Below are 22,063 nucleotides of genomic sequence, written 5' to 3'. Positions count from 1 at the left end.
AGCAAAGGCCGTGACCTCATGATGTTATACGTCGTGGAGATTGAGAACCAGGTCCTAGCATCTGACTGTGTGCTTTGAGTCCCCACTTTTGCTGGTTGTGCAACCCAGGGTGAGCTTCGTAAGCTTCTCTGTGCCTCAGTTTTCTCATCTGCGGAATGGGGCCGGTCATAGTCCCCGTTAATGTGATCATCGAGCGAGATGGTGAATGGCGAGCACACAGCATGATGCCTGGTTCTTACTGGAACACCTGTCCTGGGTCAGGGGCCGTACATAAAGTACTACCTGCCAGGATCAACTTGATCCGGTTCTACTCTGTCTCCTGGGTGAGTATCTGTGCCCTTTACTCCCAGATGTTGGAAATGTCAGGGGCATGGGACCTGTCCTTAACCGAGTGGCAGAAGGTTAAGTTTGTGTCCGAGATAGCAGGACATGCTTTCTCTACCTCCACAGGGCGTTCTCCCAGACCCCCCAGGGCCCACCATGCCCTAGGAAGGGATCATCCTAATTCTAGCCTCTTCTTCCCCCCCAGAGTTCTCAAGCTTCTCCACCTGTCCAGGTGTTTCCCCACCCCTTCGGCCATGGCAAGACCGTCACTATGTAAATGTCTGTGCAAATCCCCTGGTGTCAAGGCAGGGCCACCTCCGGGGACCCCTCACTTCCCAGCCATGGGACCCCGGGCCAGGGAAGTCTGCTCCCTCATCATCCTGCCGCGGCTCCTGGCTGAGCCGGCTGAGAACTCAGACTTCTACTTGGCTGGGGATTACCTCCTCGGCGGCCTCTTCACCCTCCATGCCAACGTGAAGGGCATCGTCCACCTCAACCTCCTGCAGGTGCCCCAGTGCAAGGGGTGAGTCGCCAGTGTGGGGCTGGAGGTGGTGACGGGGGCGGAGTGGGAAGCCTGGGCTGGTCCTGTGCTCCTCAGGGGACCACGCCAAGACCAAGGGCTCAAAATGCTCTTCTTCATTCATTGCCAACCTCTCATCCCGCATTATCCCCACCGGCCTGCAGGGAGACCCCGTGCGGTTCATGTTACCAAAATCTTTGGCAATTGTATTCTGAAATATGGAGAGCTGGTTGTCCCACCGCGTGTCTTAATAAATAAAGAGTTACAGGGTATTTGAGCCTGGAGGGGTTGTCGAGACCACCCCCACCTACTTTGTCAAGTGGGGAACTCCCACTGAGCCCATGTCAAGTCCAAGTCTAGAAACCAGGGGTTATGCCTTTGGAAGGCGGAAATGTGGTTTTTCGGTCGCAGGTTCTCAGACTGGAGGGGAAGGTTTGCATTTCTCTAGGGCTGCGGTTAGGTGGGAAGGGGTGCTTCCAGGACCAGAAGGGATTTCCTCCACTCACCTTGTCCCCTGTGAGCCCTGGGGGTGGCTGCATCACTCAAGGTTGGGTGAGACACCTTTGTGCAAGCACGAAGGCTGGGATAGCGGACCCAGCGTGGGATGATGAGATAGCGACTTGGTGCAGAGAGGGTGAAGGCGTCCTGTGAGAGAGGGAGAGAAAAAAGAGTGTGTAAAAGCTGACTGTAAGAAGTGCCCCCTTTATGTGACGTTGGGGAAGATCACACGCTGGCTCGGGAATGACCAGTGTGGTGGTTACCAGTGACGGCACATTGGCGAGTGAATGTGCTGACGCCGGTGATGACAGAGGGGAGTTCAGTGATGGTGGTGATGCCGATAAGATTGAGAGCAGTAATAATGGTGATAATGCAAAGAGTGAAGACTATGGTGAGAATGGCGGTGGTGGTGATGGTGATAGGTGACAACGATGAGATAAAAATGCCGGAATCTTCTGGAGTGGCTCCTTCTCGGGCCACTCCTCGGCTTTCCTATGGCAGGCAGAGGGGACTCCCCGGCTCTCCCATCCCTTCCTCCTCTCACTCTGGACCTGCCTCTCACTCCACCCCACGTGGCTCCCCCAGGTATGAAATAAGAGTGTTGGGCTACGATCTCATGCAGGCCATGCGCTTTGCAGGGGAGGAGATCAACAGCCAGAGCAGCCTGCTGCCTGGCGTGCTGCTGGGCTACGAGATGGTGGCTGTCGGCCGCACCTCCAACGACGTCCAGCCCGTGCTCCACTTCCCGGCAAAGGAGGACTGTTCCTTGCCCATCCAGGAGGACTACAGCCACTGGGTGCCCCGTGCGGTGGCTGTCCTCGGCCCTGGCAACTCTGAGTCCACTGTGACGGTGGCCCACTTCCTCTCTCTCTTCCTCCTTCCACAGGGGAGGCCCCTGGGTCCTGGGGTAAGGAGCTGGGGGGCAGAGGAGTGGTTATCCAGGGGGCTCACTTCCCCCCACCGATCCTGGGGGTAGGAGGAGGCGGGAAGTAGGGTCAGAATGTCAACCCCAATCCTAGGAAGGCAGCCCAGCCGCGTGGTTAAGAGCTCAGGCTTTGGAGGCAGACACACCTGGGTGTGCATCTTGGCTCTGCGTCTTGGCCATTGTGAGGTCTTGAGCAAACCTCTTAACTCTCTGAGCCTCATCTTCCCCACCTATAAAATGGGATGATAAGAGTTCCATCCTAGGACTGTCTGAACGTTAAAGGCTTTAAGCTATGCAGGAGTTTGTAGGACACAGAAGCTAGTCGCTTATGTAATGGTACGTAAAGCATCTTGCACAAAGATGAAAACTCAGGAAGTGCTGGACACTATCTTGTACGGTTGCCCGGCACAAGGCCTGACGCATAAGAGGTCCTCAAAAAAGTGCCATTGGTATGACTACTGTCATTCTAAGTGTTGTCATCGTCATGATTAAAGGTGCCTCGACCAGAACTGGCATAAGGTTTTTACGCATTAAAAAAAAAAAAAGTTTTTATGCCCTAAAAAGCAGCTAGCACGAGGCTCGGCACATAGTAGGTAGTTACACTGTTTGCTGTCATTTTTGTTATGTAAAGTGCCAGGGGTCTGACACGTAGCAGGTGCTTAGTAAACATTAATACGCTTACATGAGGCATCTAGTCCAGGACTAAACTCATTCTTTCTTATGTTTAACAAATATTTATGGAGCAGGTGCTGTTGTAGGGCTGGGGATACGGCAGGGAACAACACCTAGAGCTCATCTCTTGGCGGGAGAGCCAGGCCATGTCCGTAAACACTGTGATATAGGCTGTTGGAAAGTGAGATGTGCACCGGACAGAATGAAAAGGCCAGCAGGGCGAGGGAGGCTGGACAGGTCGGTGGGCAGGCGGGTAGGGGGAGACCTCAGTTTCAAGCGGGGTGGCCAGGAGGCTCTTTCTGACAACTGGACAACCACCTGAGGGAGGGGAAGGAGTGAGGGAGCTATGTGGGTGCCTAGGAGAAGAGTGCTCCGGAAGAGGGGGCAGCGAATGCAGAGGCCGGCAGGAGCCTGGTGCGTTGGCCGAACCGGTGAGCAGCCCCGGGACCAGGCGGGACAGTAGGAGAAGACGAAGCCAGAGAGGCGAGGGCCGGGGTCAGTGGTGGAGCCCCTTGGGGGCCACGGAAGGACTCTGGCTGTCCTCGAGTGACATTAGGAGCTGTTGGGGAGTTTTGAGCTGAGGAGTAAGGTGACGGACAAGTGGTCGCAGAGGCCACCGGCTGCCACGAACAGCAGCAGAGACAGCCAAGGGGAAGGGTGGGGGGATGCTGTGGTGACCCCGGGGTGGGGGGGTGATGGCGGCCTGGTGAGACCCTAGCTCACGCTGGCGGCCCTCCGCTCTCGGGCAGATCACCTACAGCGCCATCAGTGACGAGCTACGGGACAAGCAGCGCTTCCCGGCCCTTCTGCGCACAGCGCCGGGCGCCGATCACCAGACCGACGCCATGGTGCAGCTGATGTTGTACTTCCGCCGGAACTGGATCATCGCGCTGGTGAGCAGCGGCGACTACGGCCGCGACAACAGCCAGCTGCTCAGCGATCGCCCGGCCGGCGGCGACATCTGCATCGCCTTCCGGGTGACGCTGCCCATGCCCCAGCCCAGCCAGGCGGTGACGCAGTGGGAGCGCCGGCGCCTGAAGGCCATCGTGGACGAGCAGCGGCAGAGCTCTGCGCGCATCGTGGTCCTGTTGTCGCCAGAGCTGGTCCTGCACAACTTCTTCCGCGAGGTGCTCCGCCAGAACCTCACGGGCGTCGTGCGGATCGCCTCCGAGTCCTGGGCCATCGACCCGGTCCTGCACGACAGGCCCACGCGCTGCACAGGCTCCTGGGCTGCACCCAGACCAGCCGCTCCTAGCGGGTCGTTTATCCCTGGCAGGTGAGGCCCCGCCCACGGAGAGTCGGGGCCACACAGCGCAGGCGCCGCCACAGCCCTGAGTGGTTGCCACGGAGACCACTGCCCTGCTCTAGCGTCCCCCTCTCTGGCCAGGTCCTGGGCAAACTGGCAGGAGAGGCCAGGGGACGTACCCTGTCCCCAGACACATAAAACCAGAAGTGCTTCATGGTGACAAAACTCCTTTTTTTTACATTAATGTAGTCCTGGCCGTCCAAGATAGCCTGTCCCGGCAGGAGATTTGGGTGAAGTTCCCTGGAAGGAGGCCTGGCAGGCAGTGGGCACCCCGGGCCCCCTGCCGTTTCTCCAGGGTGGCAGCCTTGGGGGAGGACTTCTGTGTTCAGCTCTCTGAGGCTCTGCCTTGGGTTTATGCACCTTCTGTCGTTCCAGGTCTGGACGATTCAGAGGAGTAAGGAGGCAAGGAGTCGCCTGGATTCAGACCTGGAATTTAAATCTGTATTTTTCTGATCTGCGTGCTCGCGCGTGCACACACACACACACACACACACACACCTAACCACGAAGTTTATGTGGGTAGAAGATTTTACTGAGGATCTGGAGGACCAGAGGGGAATTTCATCAGAGACGCACACTGTGCTTGAATGCTTCCTTGTTCGTTTGTTTGCTTTAAAGTTTGGGGCTTAGGTACTCCCCTAACGCTGTCTATATTTTGTCTTTATTCTCGCCTTCCTCCCCTCTTCTCGATCCCCCCTCCCCAAATGCTTGTCTGCTTCCTCCACAGAGCCATTGAGTTAGCTCTTTCAAAAACTCCCCCTTTCCCTTAATCTATTTATTTGTAACCTCTCTACCCCATAATCTCAGAGCCTAACCTTGCAACCCTAAGTGCTTATTTTTTTCTAAAACTACAATGATTCTTTAAAGGAATTCTAGCCTCAGCCAGCAGAATATTATATTTTACTGTGTGCCCTGCTACATTAATAATATACATAATTATTATGGGTGCTTTACTGTCTTTTGAGCATCCAGTGGTCCATGAGTGCCTGGAATACATCACCCTAAATCGTGGCCATCCTACGAGGTCGATAATCCACAGATAGGAAGGCTGAGACAGGGAGTCAAAGTGACCTGTCTGTGGTGGTTTTAGTGGTGAGCAGTGGTTCGTGGCTTTGAACCCAGGTCGGCCCTTTGAACCCACCGATTTTCCCACCGTACTGTTCAGCTTTCCTAGACAACTGTGGCAACGGCTGTGATGAAGGACCAGTTGACTTCTTTCCTCTCCCAACAGTGGAGACCAAAGAGCACCAATCATGGCAACTCATTTACTGAGCACCTGCGACGTGCCAGGCCCAGGCTGGGCACTGCGGGTGCCCCGGACCCTCACCCTGGGAAGGACAAGGACAGTCGGGAAGATCTGTCTCTGCTGAGTGCTGCAGGAGGTCAGAGGTGCAGTGTGTGTGTGTGTGTGTGTGTGTGTGTGTGTGTGCGCGAGAGGCGGCATCGCTGGGAGTGAGAAGGGCCAGGGAGGCACTTGACATCTCAGGAGGAGAATGGTGGTCTGGGTCGTGTGATCAGGCCACTGTGACCAAAGGATGGGGGACAAGGGGAGCTGCAGGTGACATTGGAGGGCATTAAGTGCCGGATGAAGGAGCTGGGGCTTTGCTCTAGACGCAGTAGGAGCCCACAGTGAGTTCCAAGGCAAGCACCGAAATTGCTGTTTTGAAGGCAATCCAACAAGCCAGTTTGGGGTGGAGGTGGAGGGGTGACAGGGACAGGAAGTAGGGACCCCAGCCCATCATCCTATGGCAACGTCTCCCAGGGTCTCCACTGGCGTGAACAGTAGAAATGATGCCCTTTTGTGCAGACGCGTTAGACCACGATGCCCTCTGCCCGGGGGTAGATGCCACCCTACCGCGGGCATACTGCCCGGTGAGGGGATAAGCTGAGCTCCGGCTGTCCCTCTCCGTTACCCCAAAGGCCCCACTTGTGCAGGGCTCCCTCCCCCCAATGCTGGGTCATGCCACGCCAGCCTGTGGATTTTTGTCATAACTCTTACCCCGAAGTGTCTTTGTTGTGTTTATTTACTTGCCTTCTTGTTTATCGGCTCTTCCCCACCACCCTCCTCCTCCCAGACGTAGGCCGGGGAGAGCAGGGACCTTTCAATCCTACCGTCCTGTTCTGTGCTGCTGGAACCGGATCTGGCTCAGAGTTGACTCTCAGTGGATATTTCTTGAATGAATGAATGAATGAATGAGCCCCTACTATGTCCCGGCACTGTGCTAACCCCTCTGTGTGAATTATCATCTATCCCCAGACGCCCTGTGACTAACCACTGTTACTCGATGGTTGCTGCCCATACAGAGGGGAGATGGAGGTTCAGAGGAGTGACGGTCACCCAGCTAGGGAGTGGCCAGGGGGTGGTGACGCTCCAGGACAGGGGCAGTGGGGATGGAGAGGAGGGCGCCCCTTGGGGGCAGGGAGGAGGGGGAGGCCCAGGTGAAGGGGAGACTTGGAGATAGAGGCCAGGAGGACGCTCCGCCCGTGATGATGGGGAGGGGGCGATTAGGGGGAGGCTGGGGAAAATCCAGGCTGGCAAATGAGAGGGGGCTTCGGGAGTCCAAGGGAAGATCTTCAGCAGGTCGTGGAATCATAGAGCGTTGGAGTTGCAAGGTGTTCTCAGAGTCTTGGGGTCCCATCCTTTTACTTAATGGGGTTGGGACTGGGGCCCTTGGGGCTCTAACAGTGACCAGCCGGCCGGGACCACAGGCCACCTGCTCACCACCCTCACTGGCTCTTCACTGCGTCCTTCTCTCCGCCTCTGTCCACCCCAGCGTCTCAGCTGTGGCCCATCTGTCCGTCCGTTGGGAGGCAGAGAGCTTTGTCCTCAGGCAGACCTGGGTTTGAGTCCAGCTTGGCCCCATTAGCGGTGCAACCTGGGGCAAGTTAATTAATATCTCTGAGCCCCAGGTTCCTCCTGTGCTGGCTGGAAAGGATAATACGCACCCTGCTGAGCTTTTGTGAGGATTAGCAGTGATGTGTACACATTACCTGCTGCCGAGTAGAAGCCGAATGTCCTTCTCTTTCTCCTCATTCATTTCTGACACCAGTGTCTGGACAATAGTCCAGACCTCCTCCACTCAGGAGGGTTGCAGGGACAATACTTTCTGACCCCCTGCCTTCGAGCCCTGGAATCCGACACCAGGACCTTGTTGGTTCCCTGTGGGCCCTTCACGGCATCCGGATCCCCATCCAGAGGCCGCCACCGGGGAGGAGTTTCCTCCTCTCAGCTCCCAAGACCACTGCCCTCGGTCCCAGCAACATGTGCAAATTCCAAAGAGGCTTCTGGAGACCTCACTCCCTGGGCAGAGCAGGAAGAAGGCTAGGGCCCGAAGCGCTTGGCTGTCTGTCTGTCGGTCCCCGAGGCGAGGTGAGCTCTGGACCCCCAAGACATAGCCCAATAGACTCTCTCATTTATGGAGGGAAAGCCGAGGAGTCAGATTGATGGGGTATCTAAGTTGGAAGCTCTTTCGAGGGCGGGGGGTGGGCGGTGGTCTGCCCAGAGAGGTTCAGTGACTTGGCCAAAGTCACACAGCAAATTGAGGAAGGAGCTCAGATTGGGATTCAGGCCAAAGGATGCCCAGTCCAAAGCGTGTTCCAGTTTGTACAGCTTCTGCATTCTCAGAGTGACGGGGGATGGCACGGGGGAGAGACCGGAGGGTCGCCTGCAACTGTGGGGAAGCCGGAAGCACCCAGGGGGCAGGGGTGAGGGCAGCTGACCCTTGCAAGTGAGAGAAGCGGTGGACTCTGGAGCCCAGGTGTTGGGTCCCCACGGGATGGCCGAGGTGACTTCCGGGGAGCAGGAACAATGTCGACACCTCGGCCGGAGGGGAGAACTTCCTAGTTTGCAGGCCCTGTGCTAAGCTCCCAACATTGGGAAACTCACGTGTTGCTTCAGAGCCCGGGAGACAGGGTTTTTGTTGTCCTACTTTGCGGAAGAGGAGACTGGAGCTCACGGAGGTTGGGCGACAGGCCCAAGGCTCAGAGCAGGTGGCAGAGCTGGTGCCTGAACCCAGGTGTGTCCGACGACAGAGCCGGGGCTCCCAGCCGCTGCCTCCCGGGTGGCCACATCTGCGGTCTCATTGCCCCCTTGTAGGGATGTGGACGCCCAGTCTCGTGGGGTAGTCACTCTCCCCCAGATCGGGCCCGACTTCTGACGCCAGCTTCGCTTCCTTTCCCTGTGGCCTCTCCAGCTGCTTCAGGAAATCTGGAAGGTCAGCTTCACCCTCCTGGGCCACCGGATCTTTTTTGACCAGCGAGGGGACCTACTCATGCGCCTGGAGATCATCCAGTGGCGGTGGGACCTGAGCCAGAACCTTTCCGGAGCATCGCCTCCTACTGCCCGGTGCTACGACGGCTGAGGGCCATCCGTGACGTCTCCTGGCACACGGCCAACAACACGGTCAGCTCTCGGAGGGCTGGTGGGGGGCTGGGACCTGGGTCTGGGCACTGGCTCGTGCAGGGGTGGCAAGGGCCCTGTGGACCTGAGATCCATTATTGAGCAATGATGGCGTCCCTATTTGTGGGTGTCCCTCCTCCCATTGACTAAGCACTGTGGAAGTCTAGAGCTTTCTGGATCCTCAGGACCCAGGGGCTCAGGGGGCTGCGCAAAGTGAACGTTAGGGGGACACGTGTGTGCTAAGGACTTCAATTCTCATGTCAACCCTGGGAAATAGAGAGTACTGTTCCTCCTGTCTTTGGGGTTGGAAAACTGGAGGCACAGAGGGGGTCGTGTGACCCATAAAAGGCCACACAGCTTTCGCACGTCTCTATACGCAGCATTCAGTCTACATCCCATCGATTAGTACTCGCGTTTTGGGGACAGTAGCTGTGCCTTCACCTGTGTCTGACGTCTGTCAGTCTGAAAGCTCCTTTGTTGTACCCTCTTAGGTTACAAGCTGTCAGAATGGCCGCGATGTGGGGAAGGGTAGAGACCCAGCCTCGTGGGGAGGGGGGGAGGCGGGGGATCTAAAAGTTCAAAGAGCCAGGGCACCTGGGTGGCTCAGTCGGTTAAGCATCCGACTCTGGATCTCAGCGCAGGTCTTGATCTCAGGGTCGTGAGTTTAGACCCCTGTGTTGGGCTCCGTGCTGGGCGCGCAGCCTACTTAAAAATAATAATAATAAAAAAGCTCCGCCTGCCTTCACCAGTCCTCCCGATGGACTGCACACTTTATCCACAGTTTCTGTGGTCCCGGGTGCCTCTAGTTCCTATGCTTCGTGGGGGTTTTTATGGAGTCAGTTGGGTTGGTGTCTTTAATGGTTTGCTAGGGCTGCTGTCACAAAGGGCCACAGTCTGGGGGCTGGAAGTCCAACTCAAGCCGTCAGTAGGGTTGGTTCTTTCTGGAACCCTCTCCAGAGGGAGGATGTTCCAGGCCTCTCTCCCAACTTCTGGTGGTTAGCTGGCCATCGCTGGCTTTCCTTGGCTTGGGGTTTTCTCACCCGACCTCTGTGGTCACCTCCACGGGCACTCTCCCTGTGGGGGTGTCTGTCTCCAAATCTCCCCTTTTATAAAGACATGGTTCATATTGGAGTGGGGGCCCGCCCTACTCCAGGATGACCTCGTCTTAACTGATTACCTCTGAAATGATCCTAGTTCCAAATTCACATTTTTAGGTCCTGGGGTTTCAGACTTCAGTGAACTTCGAGGGGACGCAAGTCAACAAATAACAGTGTCTTTGCCTGGGGTTTTTCCTGGGAAGCAGAGCCTGAGGCAAGGGTTTATGTGCAGTTTATTCCAGGATATGCTCCATGGGAGCAGGAGTGGGTGACGGGGGAGAGTCCATTAGGGATAGAGAGAAAGTCAGTAGCAGGGAATGTTCTTAAGCTGGACACCGGCTGTGAGCTCGATCTTACCGGAACCTTCCGAGGGACCACTTTGGAATTGTCCCCAAGGGAAGGAAGTGGATGGAATGGATCCACTGGTCTGTACCACCCCCCTCCCCGCTGTGGCCCAAGGTCGCCGCACGGGGCATTAACTCCCTTGTGCGCAGCTCCCCACGAGCATCTCACACGACAGCCCCCGGGCAGAGAGCGAAAGAGACCGAGTGCAGCTTAGGGGAGGTGCCGACAGGTAACCCCTGCGTGGATTGGTTGCTATGGCAGGGGCAGGACTAGAAGGTGGGCTGAGAAAACGTGAGAGAAGCCACAGAGATGGATGGCCTCCCGTCGCTGTGCTCACGTCCTCCCCACAGCCTGGTGGGCTGCCATGTTTGGGGCAGCAGCCAGCCCGGCGTCTTCACGGGGACTCGAGTGGACACCATCACAGGCCCTGCAGCTGCAGTTCCCTCCTTCCGCCATCCATTCCGGAGTCCTTCGCCCTTGGCCACTTGGCTGGTGGGGTGTTCTCGACATTTGTCCCCGGGTGTCTGAGCCCGCAGTCGCCTTGTCCGTGCCGGCCCGTGGTTGTGGCAGGTGCCCAGTAATGACCCGGCCACTGCGCTGAATCTTCTGGACTCCTTCCTACCCTCTTGTGTGGTGGGGACCTGGCCCCTCCTGCTAATCCAGGTTAACTACCTCCTCCTTTCTTGGCCTTCTCGTTCCCTGACGTGCGGCCCCTGAAAAGCCAGGAGGTAACCTAGCACCCATTTTGTCTGGGGATATGTGGACATGTTCCCTCTTTGGAGGCCAGACCCTGGATTCCAGGAGAGTCCAGCCTGTGGGGACAAGAAACACCGGTTCTACAACGAGCCCCCGAGAACAATGGTGAGCGTGGCCGAGCCTTCTTCCACCCCGTGGTGGCTGGACCCACGTGTTCTAGCTGTTGGGGCCACAGTGCTACATACCCGCCTTTCATTCAATGCTTATACCTCACCCTGAAGGGCAGTGTCCTTACCCTCAAGGTGTTGTCTGTCCCCCAGCTGGTACCTTACCTGAACGCTTAATACACCATACCATCGTTTTATCAGACGGGATACTTCTCGATGGTGGTGTGGAATGTGTTGGTATCAGTGGATCCTGTGGTCGTGTGCCCACATCACACCCCCTTTGCCGCACAATGGGTCTCTTGTCTGGGGTGACTTTGTGGGGGGACGCATGACAGTAACTCGTTCACTCTGTACGCCCTGGGATGGGGGTGCTGCGTGGCAGACAGGGAGGCACGTTCTTACACGGATGAGTCAGTGCTCCCTCCAGGGAAGAAGGCACCTGCGGTTGATAGATGGGCCGGCATCCATGTAGAATGGTACCAAATCAAGGGCTCAGTGTGGGTTCCGGGCTGGAAGGTTAGGTGTTCAGCGGTGCCGACCACGGAGAGGAAGCCCACGCCGCTGAGCTCCCGCCCACAGCCCCCATCCTCGCCACCGCGGGCACTCCGTGCAAGCCCCGGGGCGGCTGACCCGTACTGGAAGCTTCGTCCTGTCCATCTGGTTCTTCATCGCTCCCTGGGTTCTCGACGGGCATGGGCCCGAGACACAAAGATCATCAGGCTTTGCCTCTCGTACATCCACGCACACACCCTTCTGCCCAGACGATGTCTTCTCCACTCTTCTGGTCTTGTTCTTTCCAGGCCCACCGAGCAGCCGGCCAAGCCATTGGTCGCTGCCCAGCCATCCAGGAATATCCGCTCTCCGGGGCCTTTCTCCGTCCACACCAAGTGAACAAACACGTGCTGTGCTCTCAACTCTACCCCCTGGGGACACGTTCCCTCGTTACCGCCCTTCGGGGGCGTCCCCGAGAGGAGCCTAGTGTGGCAACGGTCCGTTTTGAGCTCACGTTAATATATCAAGCTGGGGATAGATTACCTGTGAATCACTGACCTAAGAAACATACATGTCCGTGCCCCCTCCCCGCCGCCCCCGGGGCCTGCTTTGGCCTGATCCCAAATGTGCCATTTCCGTTGCGTGGACATGTGCCACTCTTCCTGCCTGACCACACAGCTCCATGCCTCTGAGAGTCACTTGATGTCCTGAGGCCACGTGCTTGTTCTCCACGAAGGCCCGGCAGGACACCAGGAGCTGATTTTCAAATAGAGAGTCGTACTCTGGTGGAAGGTATGTTACAGCTACGTTTTGCAACCTCTCATACTGGGGCTGGACCCTCTTGTCCCCTGCAGATGACGCTGGCATCAGCAAATCTGCTTGGCCACATGGCCCGAGTGGCAAGGACAGCACGTCCTACAGACAGAGCCTGCTTCAGAGTCCTCCTCCGGGCTTGTCATCGTTTGCCTGGAAACCGGATGTCGTCCGAGCCACCTGATAAATGCGGGTTGCAGCAGTCTTTCCAAGAGCGATTTATGCGGTCGCCCCCGATCTCGAGAGGTTCGCCAAGTGCCATACGTCTCTAACGGCAGAAGGCAGAAGATGTCACAAGTCGCTCTGTCGCGTAGACAGGATGTCCTGGCCTTTCCCAGGCCACAGGAGCCCTGAAAGCATCACCAGTGTGGCAGGGCCGTTATCATATACCCTCGTACCTAAGTATTTGTGTCTCGCGTGGGCGTGAAGGGTGCTTCCTGCTTCCTACTCACCAGATCCCGTCGGTACGATGCCATGAATAAAGTGGACCCGCATGATGTTCTGCCGAATGTCAGAGCGATCCAGTGCCATGTGGACAGAGAACAGTACAAGAGTAAACTTAACTGCAATAAGACAGCAAATGGTAATGATTTGAGAGCTTTCTCCTCTTTTAATCAGGCATTTAGAGCTGCACAATCCCCTCTAAGTACTGCGTTCACTGCCTTCTATAAGTTTGGGTATATATTAATGTAAAATAATTTTTTAATGTTTATTTTTGAGAGAGAGAGAGAGAGACAGAGGCAGAGCATGAGCCGGGGAGGGGCAGAGAGAGAAGAAGACACAGAATCGGAAGCAGGCTCCAGGCTCCGAGCTGTCAGCACAGAGCCCGACGCGGGGCTCAAACCCACAAGCCGTGAGATCATGACCTTGAGCCGAGGTCGGATGCTTAACAGACTGAGCCACCCAGGCTCCCTGAAACTTTATACTTCTCAAACACTAACTCCCCACTCTCCCCTCCTTCCCGCCCCTGAAGCCACCCTTCTATTTTGTGGTCCTATGAATTGGACTCAGAACCTCATATAAACGGAACCACACAGCATTTGTCTTCCGTGACTGGCTAATTTCACTCAACATCATGTTCTTACGGTTCATCCGTTTTGTGGCGTGTGTCAGAATTTTCTTCCCTCTTTAGACTGAATAATTCATTACAGGTATATATCACATCTCGCTTATCTGTTCATCCATCAATGGACACTTGGGTCGCTTCTTCGTTTAAGCTATCGTGAATAACGCTGCATTAAACATGGGTGTACAAATGTGTCTTTGAATCTCTGCTTTCAGTTCTTTTGAGTAGACACCCAGAAGTGGAAGCCGGATTGTGTGTTAATTGTTTTTAATTTTTTGAGGAACTGCCATACCGTTTTCCACCACCGCCATCCCCGTCTACACTCCCGGCGGTGAATGAGGAGGTCCCGGTTCCTCTGCATCCTTGCCAGCCCGGGTTATGACCCGTTTTTTTGATAGCAACCATCCCAATGGGCGTAGGCTGGTCTCTCACTGTAGCTTTCATTTGCCTTTCCCTCATGATTACTGATTGAGCAGCTTTTCAAGTACTGATTCGCCATGTGTGTATCTTCTTTGGAGAAATCTCTATTCAGGTCCTTTGTCCATTTCTGAGTTATCATGTTTTAGGAGTTCTTTGTATATGCTGGATATTAATCCCTTGGTAGATGAACAACATGCAGATATTGTCTCCCATTCTGTGGGATGCCTTTTTACGCTCTCCATACATTACTCTCTGTCGTTTGGTGGACAAACGTTTTCCATTTTCACGAAGTCCTATCCAGGAAGGTCATTGCCAGATCCAGTGTCCTGAAACTTGTGCCCGGTGTTTTCTTGTAGCAGCTTTTATGATTTTAGGTCTCCCTGTGAGTCATGGATCCATTTTGAGGTACCCGCACGTGGCATTAGGTCCAACTTTATTCTTTTGTACGTGGATATCCAGCGTTCCCAGCACCATTCATTGGAAAAACGATCTTTCCCCCACTGAATGGTCTTGGAACACCCGTCAAAAATCATTTGACCGTATGTGTGAGGGTTTGTGTCTGGACTCTCTGTTCTATTTTATTGGTCTGTATGTGTGTCTTTTTTAAAAAAAAAAACAACACAAAACTCTTTTTTTTTAATCTTTCTTTATTCTTGAGAGAGAGACAGGGTGTGAGCAAGGGAGGGACAGAGAGAGAGGGAGACACAGAATCCGAAGCAGGCTCCAGGCTCTGAGATGTCAACACCGAGCCCGACGCGGGGCTCGAACCCATGAACAGCGAGTTCGTGACCTGAGCCAAAGTCGGACGCTCCACCGACTGAGCCCCCCAGGCGCCCTGTATGTGTCTCTTTATGCCAGCACCACAGCGCTTGGGTTACTGTAGCTTCGCAGTTCAGTGTTGAAGTCAGGAAATGTGCATCCCCAGTTTTGTTCTTTTTCTTTTTTTTTTTTTTTTAATTTTTTTTTAATGTTTATTTATTTTTGGGACAGAGAGAGACAGAGCATGAACGGGGGAGGGGCAGAGAGAGAGGGAGACACAGAATCGGAAGCAGGCTCCAGGCTCTGAGCCATCAGCCCAGAGCCTGACGCGGGGCTCGAACTCACAGACCGTGAGATCGTGACCTGAGCTGAAGTCGGACGCTCAACCGACTGAGCCACCCAGGCGCCCCAGTTTTGTTCTTTTTCAAGATTGCGTTGGGAACTCAGGGTCCCTTGAGATGCCATCTGAATTTTAGGATGCGTTTTGCCCCACTCTACAAAGTGAAGTTGTTCCCTCCCATCACCGAAAACTCCAGGAGTGGACCTTGAGACTCCAGGCACGGATAGATCCAGGGTCTCATTCCCTCCAGATCTCAGGTCCTTCCTTGGAATGTCCTCCCTCTATGGAGACACGATGGCTGCTGGCAGCCCCAGAGCCACATCTTATCTGCCCGGCAATCTCAGAAAGTCTCCGTCTCGACAGTCGCGCGCTGTTACCTGAAGAAGGTGGACCAGGTCTCAGGCAGGCCAAACGAGGGGGGGGGGTCCCTACAAAGGTCCCGTTCTAGTGGCAATCCCTGCTCCTGCCCCATCCCGGACAGGGGCCAGGCTCCCTTTCCTGAGCATCCTGCTGGTTGGGCTCAGGATCTCTTGCCTTCCTCCCTCCAGATCCCTGTGTCCATGCGTTCCAAGGACGGCCAGCCTGAGGAAGAAGCCTGCGGGTATGCATCCCTGCTGCTTCGAGTGTCTCTCGACTGCCTTCCAGGCACCTTCCTCAACCAAACTGCACGTGGGACTCGCAGACCCACACCCCTGCCCCGCCCTGGGGCTCTCAGGGCCGTTCATCTTTGGCAGGGTCTCTGGAGTCTCATCCAGGGGACACAGGTGTCCAAAGGCCACGGACCATGTCTGATTCCGCTTGTATCTCCCTAACCGCTGGTGTAAGAAAAATCTTCAATGCTGTGAGGGCGTGGGGGTGGGAGAAGGAACAGCCCTCAAGCAGGCGGGGCTGTAACTGATCCCCTCTGCACACACATGTAGCTGAGGGCCCAGGGGGGTCAGGCCAGAGAATGTCCACTGGATGAATGAATGAATGAATGAATGAACAAACAAACAAACGCACAAATGAATGAATGTCTCTGTCCGTAGAAGAAATGTTCCTGGCAGACAGGGCTAGGATCTGATTTCTCTCTGTGGCCTCCCAAGTGCCTCGTGTAGTTCGGAGCATATAATGTTTGCTCGGTGAATGTTTATTGAGTGACATCCTTGATGAGAAGAATCGACATCTCCCCCTATAGATCAGAAACTCCAGGAAGGGGGGGGGACAATGTCATCCCTCCAGTGTTTAGCACAGTTCACCGTTGGGGCCGAATTATTTTTTTTTCATGACTTCACAGATTAGTAACTAAGCGGTCTGTACATCTACCGATCCGAGTACTTACGACGTGCCCAGCAGAGCCCAGGGCACAGAGTAGGTGCTCAACAAAAGTTTGTTTGCAATTGGTCGGTAGCCGGAAGTCAGGGGGCTCGGTTTTATCCACGTCTGTGCTCTCCCATCTCAGATGCCTATCACAGTGGATGGCGCTCAAAAAGAAACTTGAATAAACAGTCGAATGTCCATCTCACCAGAGGGTACGGTCTTGGAAGGGAGGCATTACGGTCGCCAGGCTCTGAGTCAAGGGGGCCTTGGACCACATCCTGCCTCTGTAACTGTCTGGTTTTGTAACTGCCTGGAGGAGCCTCAGATGCCACATCTGTGAAATGGGGTTGCAGTGAGGATCTGATGGGCCGGTGGATACGAGGGACGCAGTGAGAGGTGGCTACGACCGCAGGCATCGCCCTTGGCTCGCCCCCTCCCTGCCCCTACAGCCTGGCCGGGTGCAGGTGCAGAGGATGTGGGTGCTGGGAAGGTGGCTATATCTGACGGGAACTGCTGTGGGCTCTTGCAGACGAGTTTGGCTGCCGGCCCTGCCCGAGTTGCGGGTGGTCCCAGAGGAACGACGCCTCCTGCTTCAAGCGGCGGCTGGCCTCCCTTGAATGGCGAGAGGCACCCGCCGTCGCTGTGGCCGTGCTGTCCATCCTGGGCTCCCTCCGCGCCCTGGCCATCTTGGTGATCTTCTGGAGGCACCGCCACGCGCCCATGGTTCGCTCGGCCGGGGGCCCCAGGTGCTTCCCGATGCCGATGCCACTGCCGCTGGCATAGGTGACGGTCCCCCATGTACGTCGGGCAGCCCGCGTTTTTCACGTGCCTCGGCCGCCAGACCCTCTTCGCCCTCTGCTTCACCGTCTGTATCTCCTGTGTCACCGTGCGCTCTTTCCAGATCGTCCGCGTCTTCAAGATGGCCAGGCACCTCCTGCATGCCTACGGCTACTGGGTCCGCTACCACGGGCCCTGTGTCTTCGTGGCGGGCAACGTGCTGGCCACGACCGCCGAGCCCGCCGCCCGCCCCGGCCCCGATGACCCCAAGATCGCGGTTCTCGCCTGCAACTACCACAAAGTGCTGCTGTTCAACATCAGCCTGGACCCGCTCCTGTCCGTGGCGCGCTTCAGCTTCGCCTACGTGGGCAAGGAGCTGCCCACCACCCACAACGAGGCCAAGTTCATCACCTTCCGCATGACCTTCTACTTCACCTCTTCCATCTCCCTCCGTACCTTCATGTCTGTCTACGAGGGGGTCCTGGTCACCATCCTGCACCTCGTGGTCGCAGTGCTCAACCTTCTGGGCGCTTTGGCCCCTGGGCTACTTCGGCCCCAAGTGCTGCGTGGTCCTCTTCTAACCGGATCGCAACACGCCCGTCTACTTCAGCAGCATGATTCAGGGCTACAGCACGGGAAGGACTAGCACTGCCCCCTGGCTGCCCAGGGGGCCAGAGGGCTCCACCCTGGGAGATGGAGACGGGGGGGGGGGGGGGGGGGGGGGGGGGGGGGGGGGGGGGCTGGGGGTGGTGGTGACTCGTTCAGCCCCTGCTGGGAGCAGGGACGCCACCCCGCCCTACTCTCTGATTTGGCCTCCCCCTCCAGGTTCTCTGCACCCTGGCCGTTTTTACCCACCCGCTGGTGGATGCCTAAAAATACTCACGCTTTCCCTGCAACTGTTTGGCTTGCCAGGCACTGCCACCCATTTTAGGAAAAGGATCCGGGGTGACCTCCCTATTGGTCTCCAAGACAGAGATGTCGGAGCAGCCCACAGTCGCCATCTGGTGGTCACAGCGGGTGTCGGCAGGTTCCGGCTCCTTCCCTTCCTCTCTGTTCCCCCTGCAGGGGCAGCCATGCTGGAAGGCTGGGCTGGGGCTGGTGTTGGGGGACATCTGCCCGGCATCATTCACTCCCTGCCCACGTGTCTGCGCCTCACCTCCCAGACTCCCCCGCCCCCCAGCTTGGAACCCAGCTTGGGACCCAGCTTCTCTGAGTCATGGCTGCGCATAGGGGCTGCTTCATAAAATGCTTATGAATAAACCTCCCTTGGGTGAAAAGAAGGCGTTTCCTTCTTGTTTCCAGAGGTTCCCCCCTCCCCCCACCCCGCCCCAAGAAAGAAGACTGGGATCGGAGACCTCAGCTTCCATTTCCGCGTTGCCACTTCTGAGCCGTGTACTCTGGGCCAATTCTATTTACTGTTTCGGAGCCTACATGGCCCCTTCTCTAAAACAGGAACAATAAACCAAGGGCACCCTTGACACACTGTGTATTAGCCAATTTGACGACAAATTATATTTAAAAAGATTAAAAATAAATCAGATAAAATAGGAACAATACCTACTTCGCCGGGACATCAGAGGATCGGAGAGAATGGGCGTGAAGTGCATACAGTAGGTAGTCAATAAATGCCAACCATTTTGCAAGTTCACATGTTCCCTCGAACCATCAGGCTTCAAAAGGAGGTTGTGTCTCCTCTTTACACCCAAATGCCCGTGGTATATGTTCGAGTCCGTGGTACCAGCCTCTTGTGGCAACTGGCTTTGCCCCCAGCAAATTCTGGGCGTCGTCTTGCGGTGCTTGGGCCCCCCATGTGCTCGGAGCCGCCCCGGCACCGCTGAACCTGGAAGACGCTGCCATGCTGAGTTTAGCTGTGCCCGTGCCCATCACCCTCGATGGCGGGAGGAGCCCTGACTTCGCCGTCCAGGGGTCAGAGCCGGCCTGTCACAGCTCACCAGGGAGCCCCAACTTCCCTGCCGACGCCTCCGAGCTGCAGCCTGGAGAGGCTGAGCGACGGGCTCAGGAATCAGTGACTGGAGTGACCTCGTGACTGTGTCAGGACTCCCCTGGGAGTGATTCCTGGATTGGCCCAACACCGGCCCTGGCAGGAGCAACTTTCCGGAAGCTTCATGTGCGGCACGGAAGGCAGGACTATCTCCCTCTGGTCCTGAGTCTCTGTCCTTCATGCTTCAAGGTGGCGGGTGATGGGATCTCGCTTTGAATCACCTGGAGTTTGGGAAAACAGCCTTCGTATTTTGGGAGCTGCTTCTCCATAACAGCAATGGCAGGGACGGTCCCCGTTTCCCTTTCCTGAGCGTCTTTCCAGAGCCGGCCCACAGCAGGTGCTCCACGAATATCGACCGGACAGCTGAGTCACGGTGCTCGTCTCCCCTTCTCCTCCACTACTGTTCCCTCAGGCCACTGCATCATGAATCCCATTCATGCCCCGTGGCCTTGCGTGCTGGACCCTGAGAAGCATCTAGAAATACAAGACAGGGGTGCCTGGGTGGCTCGTCGGCTGAGAGTCTGACTCTTGATTTCAGCTCGGGTCATGATCCGAGGATCGTGGGTTGGATCCCCGCATTGGGCTGAGCGTGGGGCCTGCTGAAGATTCTCTTTCTCTCGAGGGCGCCCGGGTGGCTCAGTCAGTTGAGCATCCAACTTCAGCTCAGGTCATGATCTCACGGTCTGTGAGTTTGAGCCCCGCGTCGGGCTCGGTGCTGACAGCTCGGAGCCTGGAGCCTGCTGCGGATTCTGTGTCTCCCTCTCTCTCTGCCCCACCCCTGCTTGCACTCTGTCTCTTGAAAATGAATAAACATTAAGGAGATTAAAAAAAAACAAAAAAACTTAAAAGATTCTCTTACTCTCTCTCTCTGCCCCTCCCCCTGCTCTGTCTCTAAAATAAACAAATAAAACAATAAACAAATAAATAAAAGAAATGTAAGGCAAACACCTGCGCTCACCATCGATGAGGAGGCAGCTAACACGAATTACCCTCCCCGAAGGCTTCACTATCCCGTCCTTGTCTTACGGGTGGGGGGAGCTTCCCCAGCCCCTCACAGCCGGGCCCCGACGCCTCACCCAGGGAGCTGGTGCGGGCAACCCAGTCATGGAGGGAGGGGCACAGTCTCTCCACTTGGGAAGGACTCTGGGGCGGTGGGCGGGGGGAGGCTGGCGTTTGGAAAGAGCAACCAAGGGCGGAGAAGTGCTTGGGGCGGGGGCGGGAAGTCTGAGTGTGAAGACAGAAGGTGGGGGCGGCAGGAGCTAAGGTGGGTGCGAGGAGACCCGGGGGGCGGCCCGAGTGGGGTGGCCAGTGTGAGAAGCGGGCTTGGAAAGAGAGCCGGGGCTAGACGGGGCGGACCCTGACCTTGCCCACCTGGTACCCACTTCAGGCACCCGTGCGCACGCTGCCTCGCTCCCTCCGGGGTCCCCTGAGGGGCTCCTGGCCACCCCTTGCTTCTGGTCCTATTCCTACGGTCCTGAGCGCTGGCCTGGCCCCTACAGCTGGAGACTGCCCGGGAAGCCCCCAGGGGAGAACGATTGCACCCCTTCTCTGTCCCCTGCTCTTGCCTCCCACGGGAGACCCCGCCCAGTCCCCAGCTTCCAGGGAGCAGCTCTGTGCCCCGTCTGTTCCTTGATGTGCCCATGTCCCATCCCCCTCACCCTCAGGACCAGATTGCCAAGCTCAGGGAGTTTTAAGCGCTTACTTCTCTTTCCTTCCATGCTTCTGACGCCTTGGTTTACAACTTTTTTTTTTTTTTTTTTTTAAGAGATAATGACTTCCTTTTCCTGCTTCTGCCTCGTGGACCCCCATTAGAGAGGGAATCCTGGAACCCCACTGCCCTCGGAGGCATCCGCTCCACACCTCCCCCGACAGCTGCCCTGAGCTGAGATGTTGGTCCTCTCTTGTTCCCCTCCAGTGACGGGAGGCCCATGGAAGACAACGCCAGCTGTTAGAAATTTTTCTTAGATTGACTCAAACCCGACCCTTGGGGATTTCCGTTTACGGACATCCGTTTCATCTTTGGGGACGGCACATTAAACCTCATTTTTCTTGCTCACGATGGTCTTTTATACCCAATGACAAAAAGAATAGTGGCCTCTAGGGGCGCCTGAGTGGCTCAGCTGGCTGAGCGTCTGGCTTCAGCTCAGATCATGATCTCACAGTCTGTGAGTTCGAGCCCCGCGTCGGGCTCTGTGCTGACAGCTCAGAGCCTGGAACCTGCTTTGGATTCTGGGTCTCCCTCTCTTTCTGCCCTTCCCCCACTCATGCCATGTCTCTGTCTCTCAAAAGTAAATAACACTAAAAAAATTTAAAAAAAAAAGGGGGGGGCTCCTGGGTAGCTCAGTCGGTTGAGCGTCTGACTTCAGCTCAGGTCATGATCTCATAGTTTGTGAGTTTGAGCCCCGCGCCAGGCTCTGTGCTGACAGCTCAGAGCCTGGAGCCTGCTTCCGATTCTGTGTCTCCTTCTCTCTCTGCCCCTCCCCTGCTCCTGCTCTATGTCTCAAAAATAAAGATAATCATTAAAAATTTTTTTTTATTAAAAAAAAAAGAATAGTGGCCTCTCGAGGAGGGTGCCACACGTGGGATCTCTAATCCCCACAATGACTGCCCCATGGGTACCAGTGACCCCCCCCGGCATCCCTTTCTCTCCCACCCTACCTGGAAGCCCCCATGCTCCTAGGAGAGATCTCTGCTGTTCTAGGGGAGCTGACTCTGTCCTGGCCCCAGGGAATGGAGGCAGGTGACCTTGGCCGAAGGTTGGTCCAGGCAGAAGGACTCCCGGGATTTTTCCTGGGACAAAGGTTCTTCCTGTCGAAACTGGCAAGGCTGAGACACAGCAGCTCGGGGCAACGCTTGTGGGACCGCAGGGCAAGTGAGCCTTAGAGGAAAGCTGGACTTTGCAGAAGGCCAAGTGCAAAGATGGAAAAACTGGGTCCTTGGAGCCGTTTGAGCCCACGGATCTTACTTGGAGGCGGCCCTTCCTCCGAAACCTCCCGCGAGTCCATTAATCGCCTCCGGTAGTTTGAGTTGGGTTTTCTCTCACTTGCAGCCCAACACATCTGTGTCTTACCCAAGAGGAAACCGAAGCTCAGAGAGGCTGATTAACTTGCTCGGGGCCAACCTTGGAGAATTGGGGGTGGGGTCCG

General features: G+C 56.1%; 1 protein-coding gene across 1 annotated transcript; it reads left to right on the top strand.

The window, feature by feature from the left end:
* Positions 1 to 665: 665 nt before the first annotated feature.
* Positions 666 to 18,962, top strand: TAS1R2 (taste 1 receptor member 2). The gene is given in 13 exon segments (XM_042953568.1): positions 666 to 847; positions 1,928 to 2,249; positions 3,689 to 4,215; positions 4,621 to 4,729; positions 8,439 to 8,556; positions 8,559 to 8,647; positions 15,388 to 15,422; positions 15,424 to 15,466; positions 15,469 to 15,508; positions 16,668 to 16,930; positions 16,932 to 17,450; positions 17,452 to 17,585; positions 18,686 to 18,962. Coding segments are annotated over 13 exon segments (2,658 nt in total).
* Positions 18,963 to 22,063: the final 3,101 nt, after the last annotated feature.

Source organism: Panthera leo, chromosome C1 (genome assembly GCF_018350215.1).
Source record: "Panthera leo isolate Ple1 chromosome C1, P.leo_Ple1_pat1.1, whole genome shotgun sequence".
Classification (NCBI taxonomy): Eukaryota; Metazoa; Chordata; class Mammalia; order Carnivora; family Felidae; genus Panthera; species Panthera leo.
Note: the sequence above shows the minus strand (reverse complement) of the source record. Positions and strands in the feature narration are given on the sequence as shown.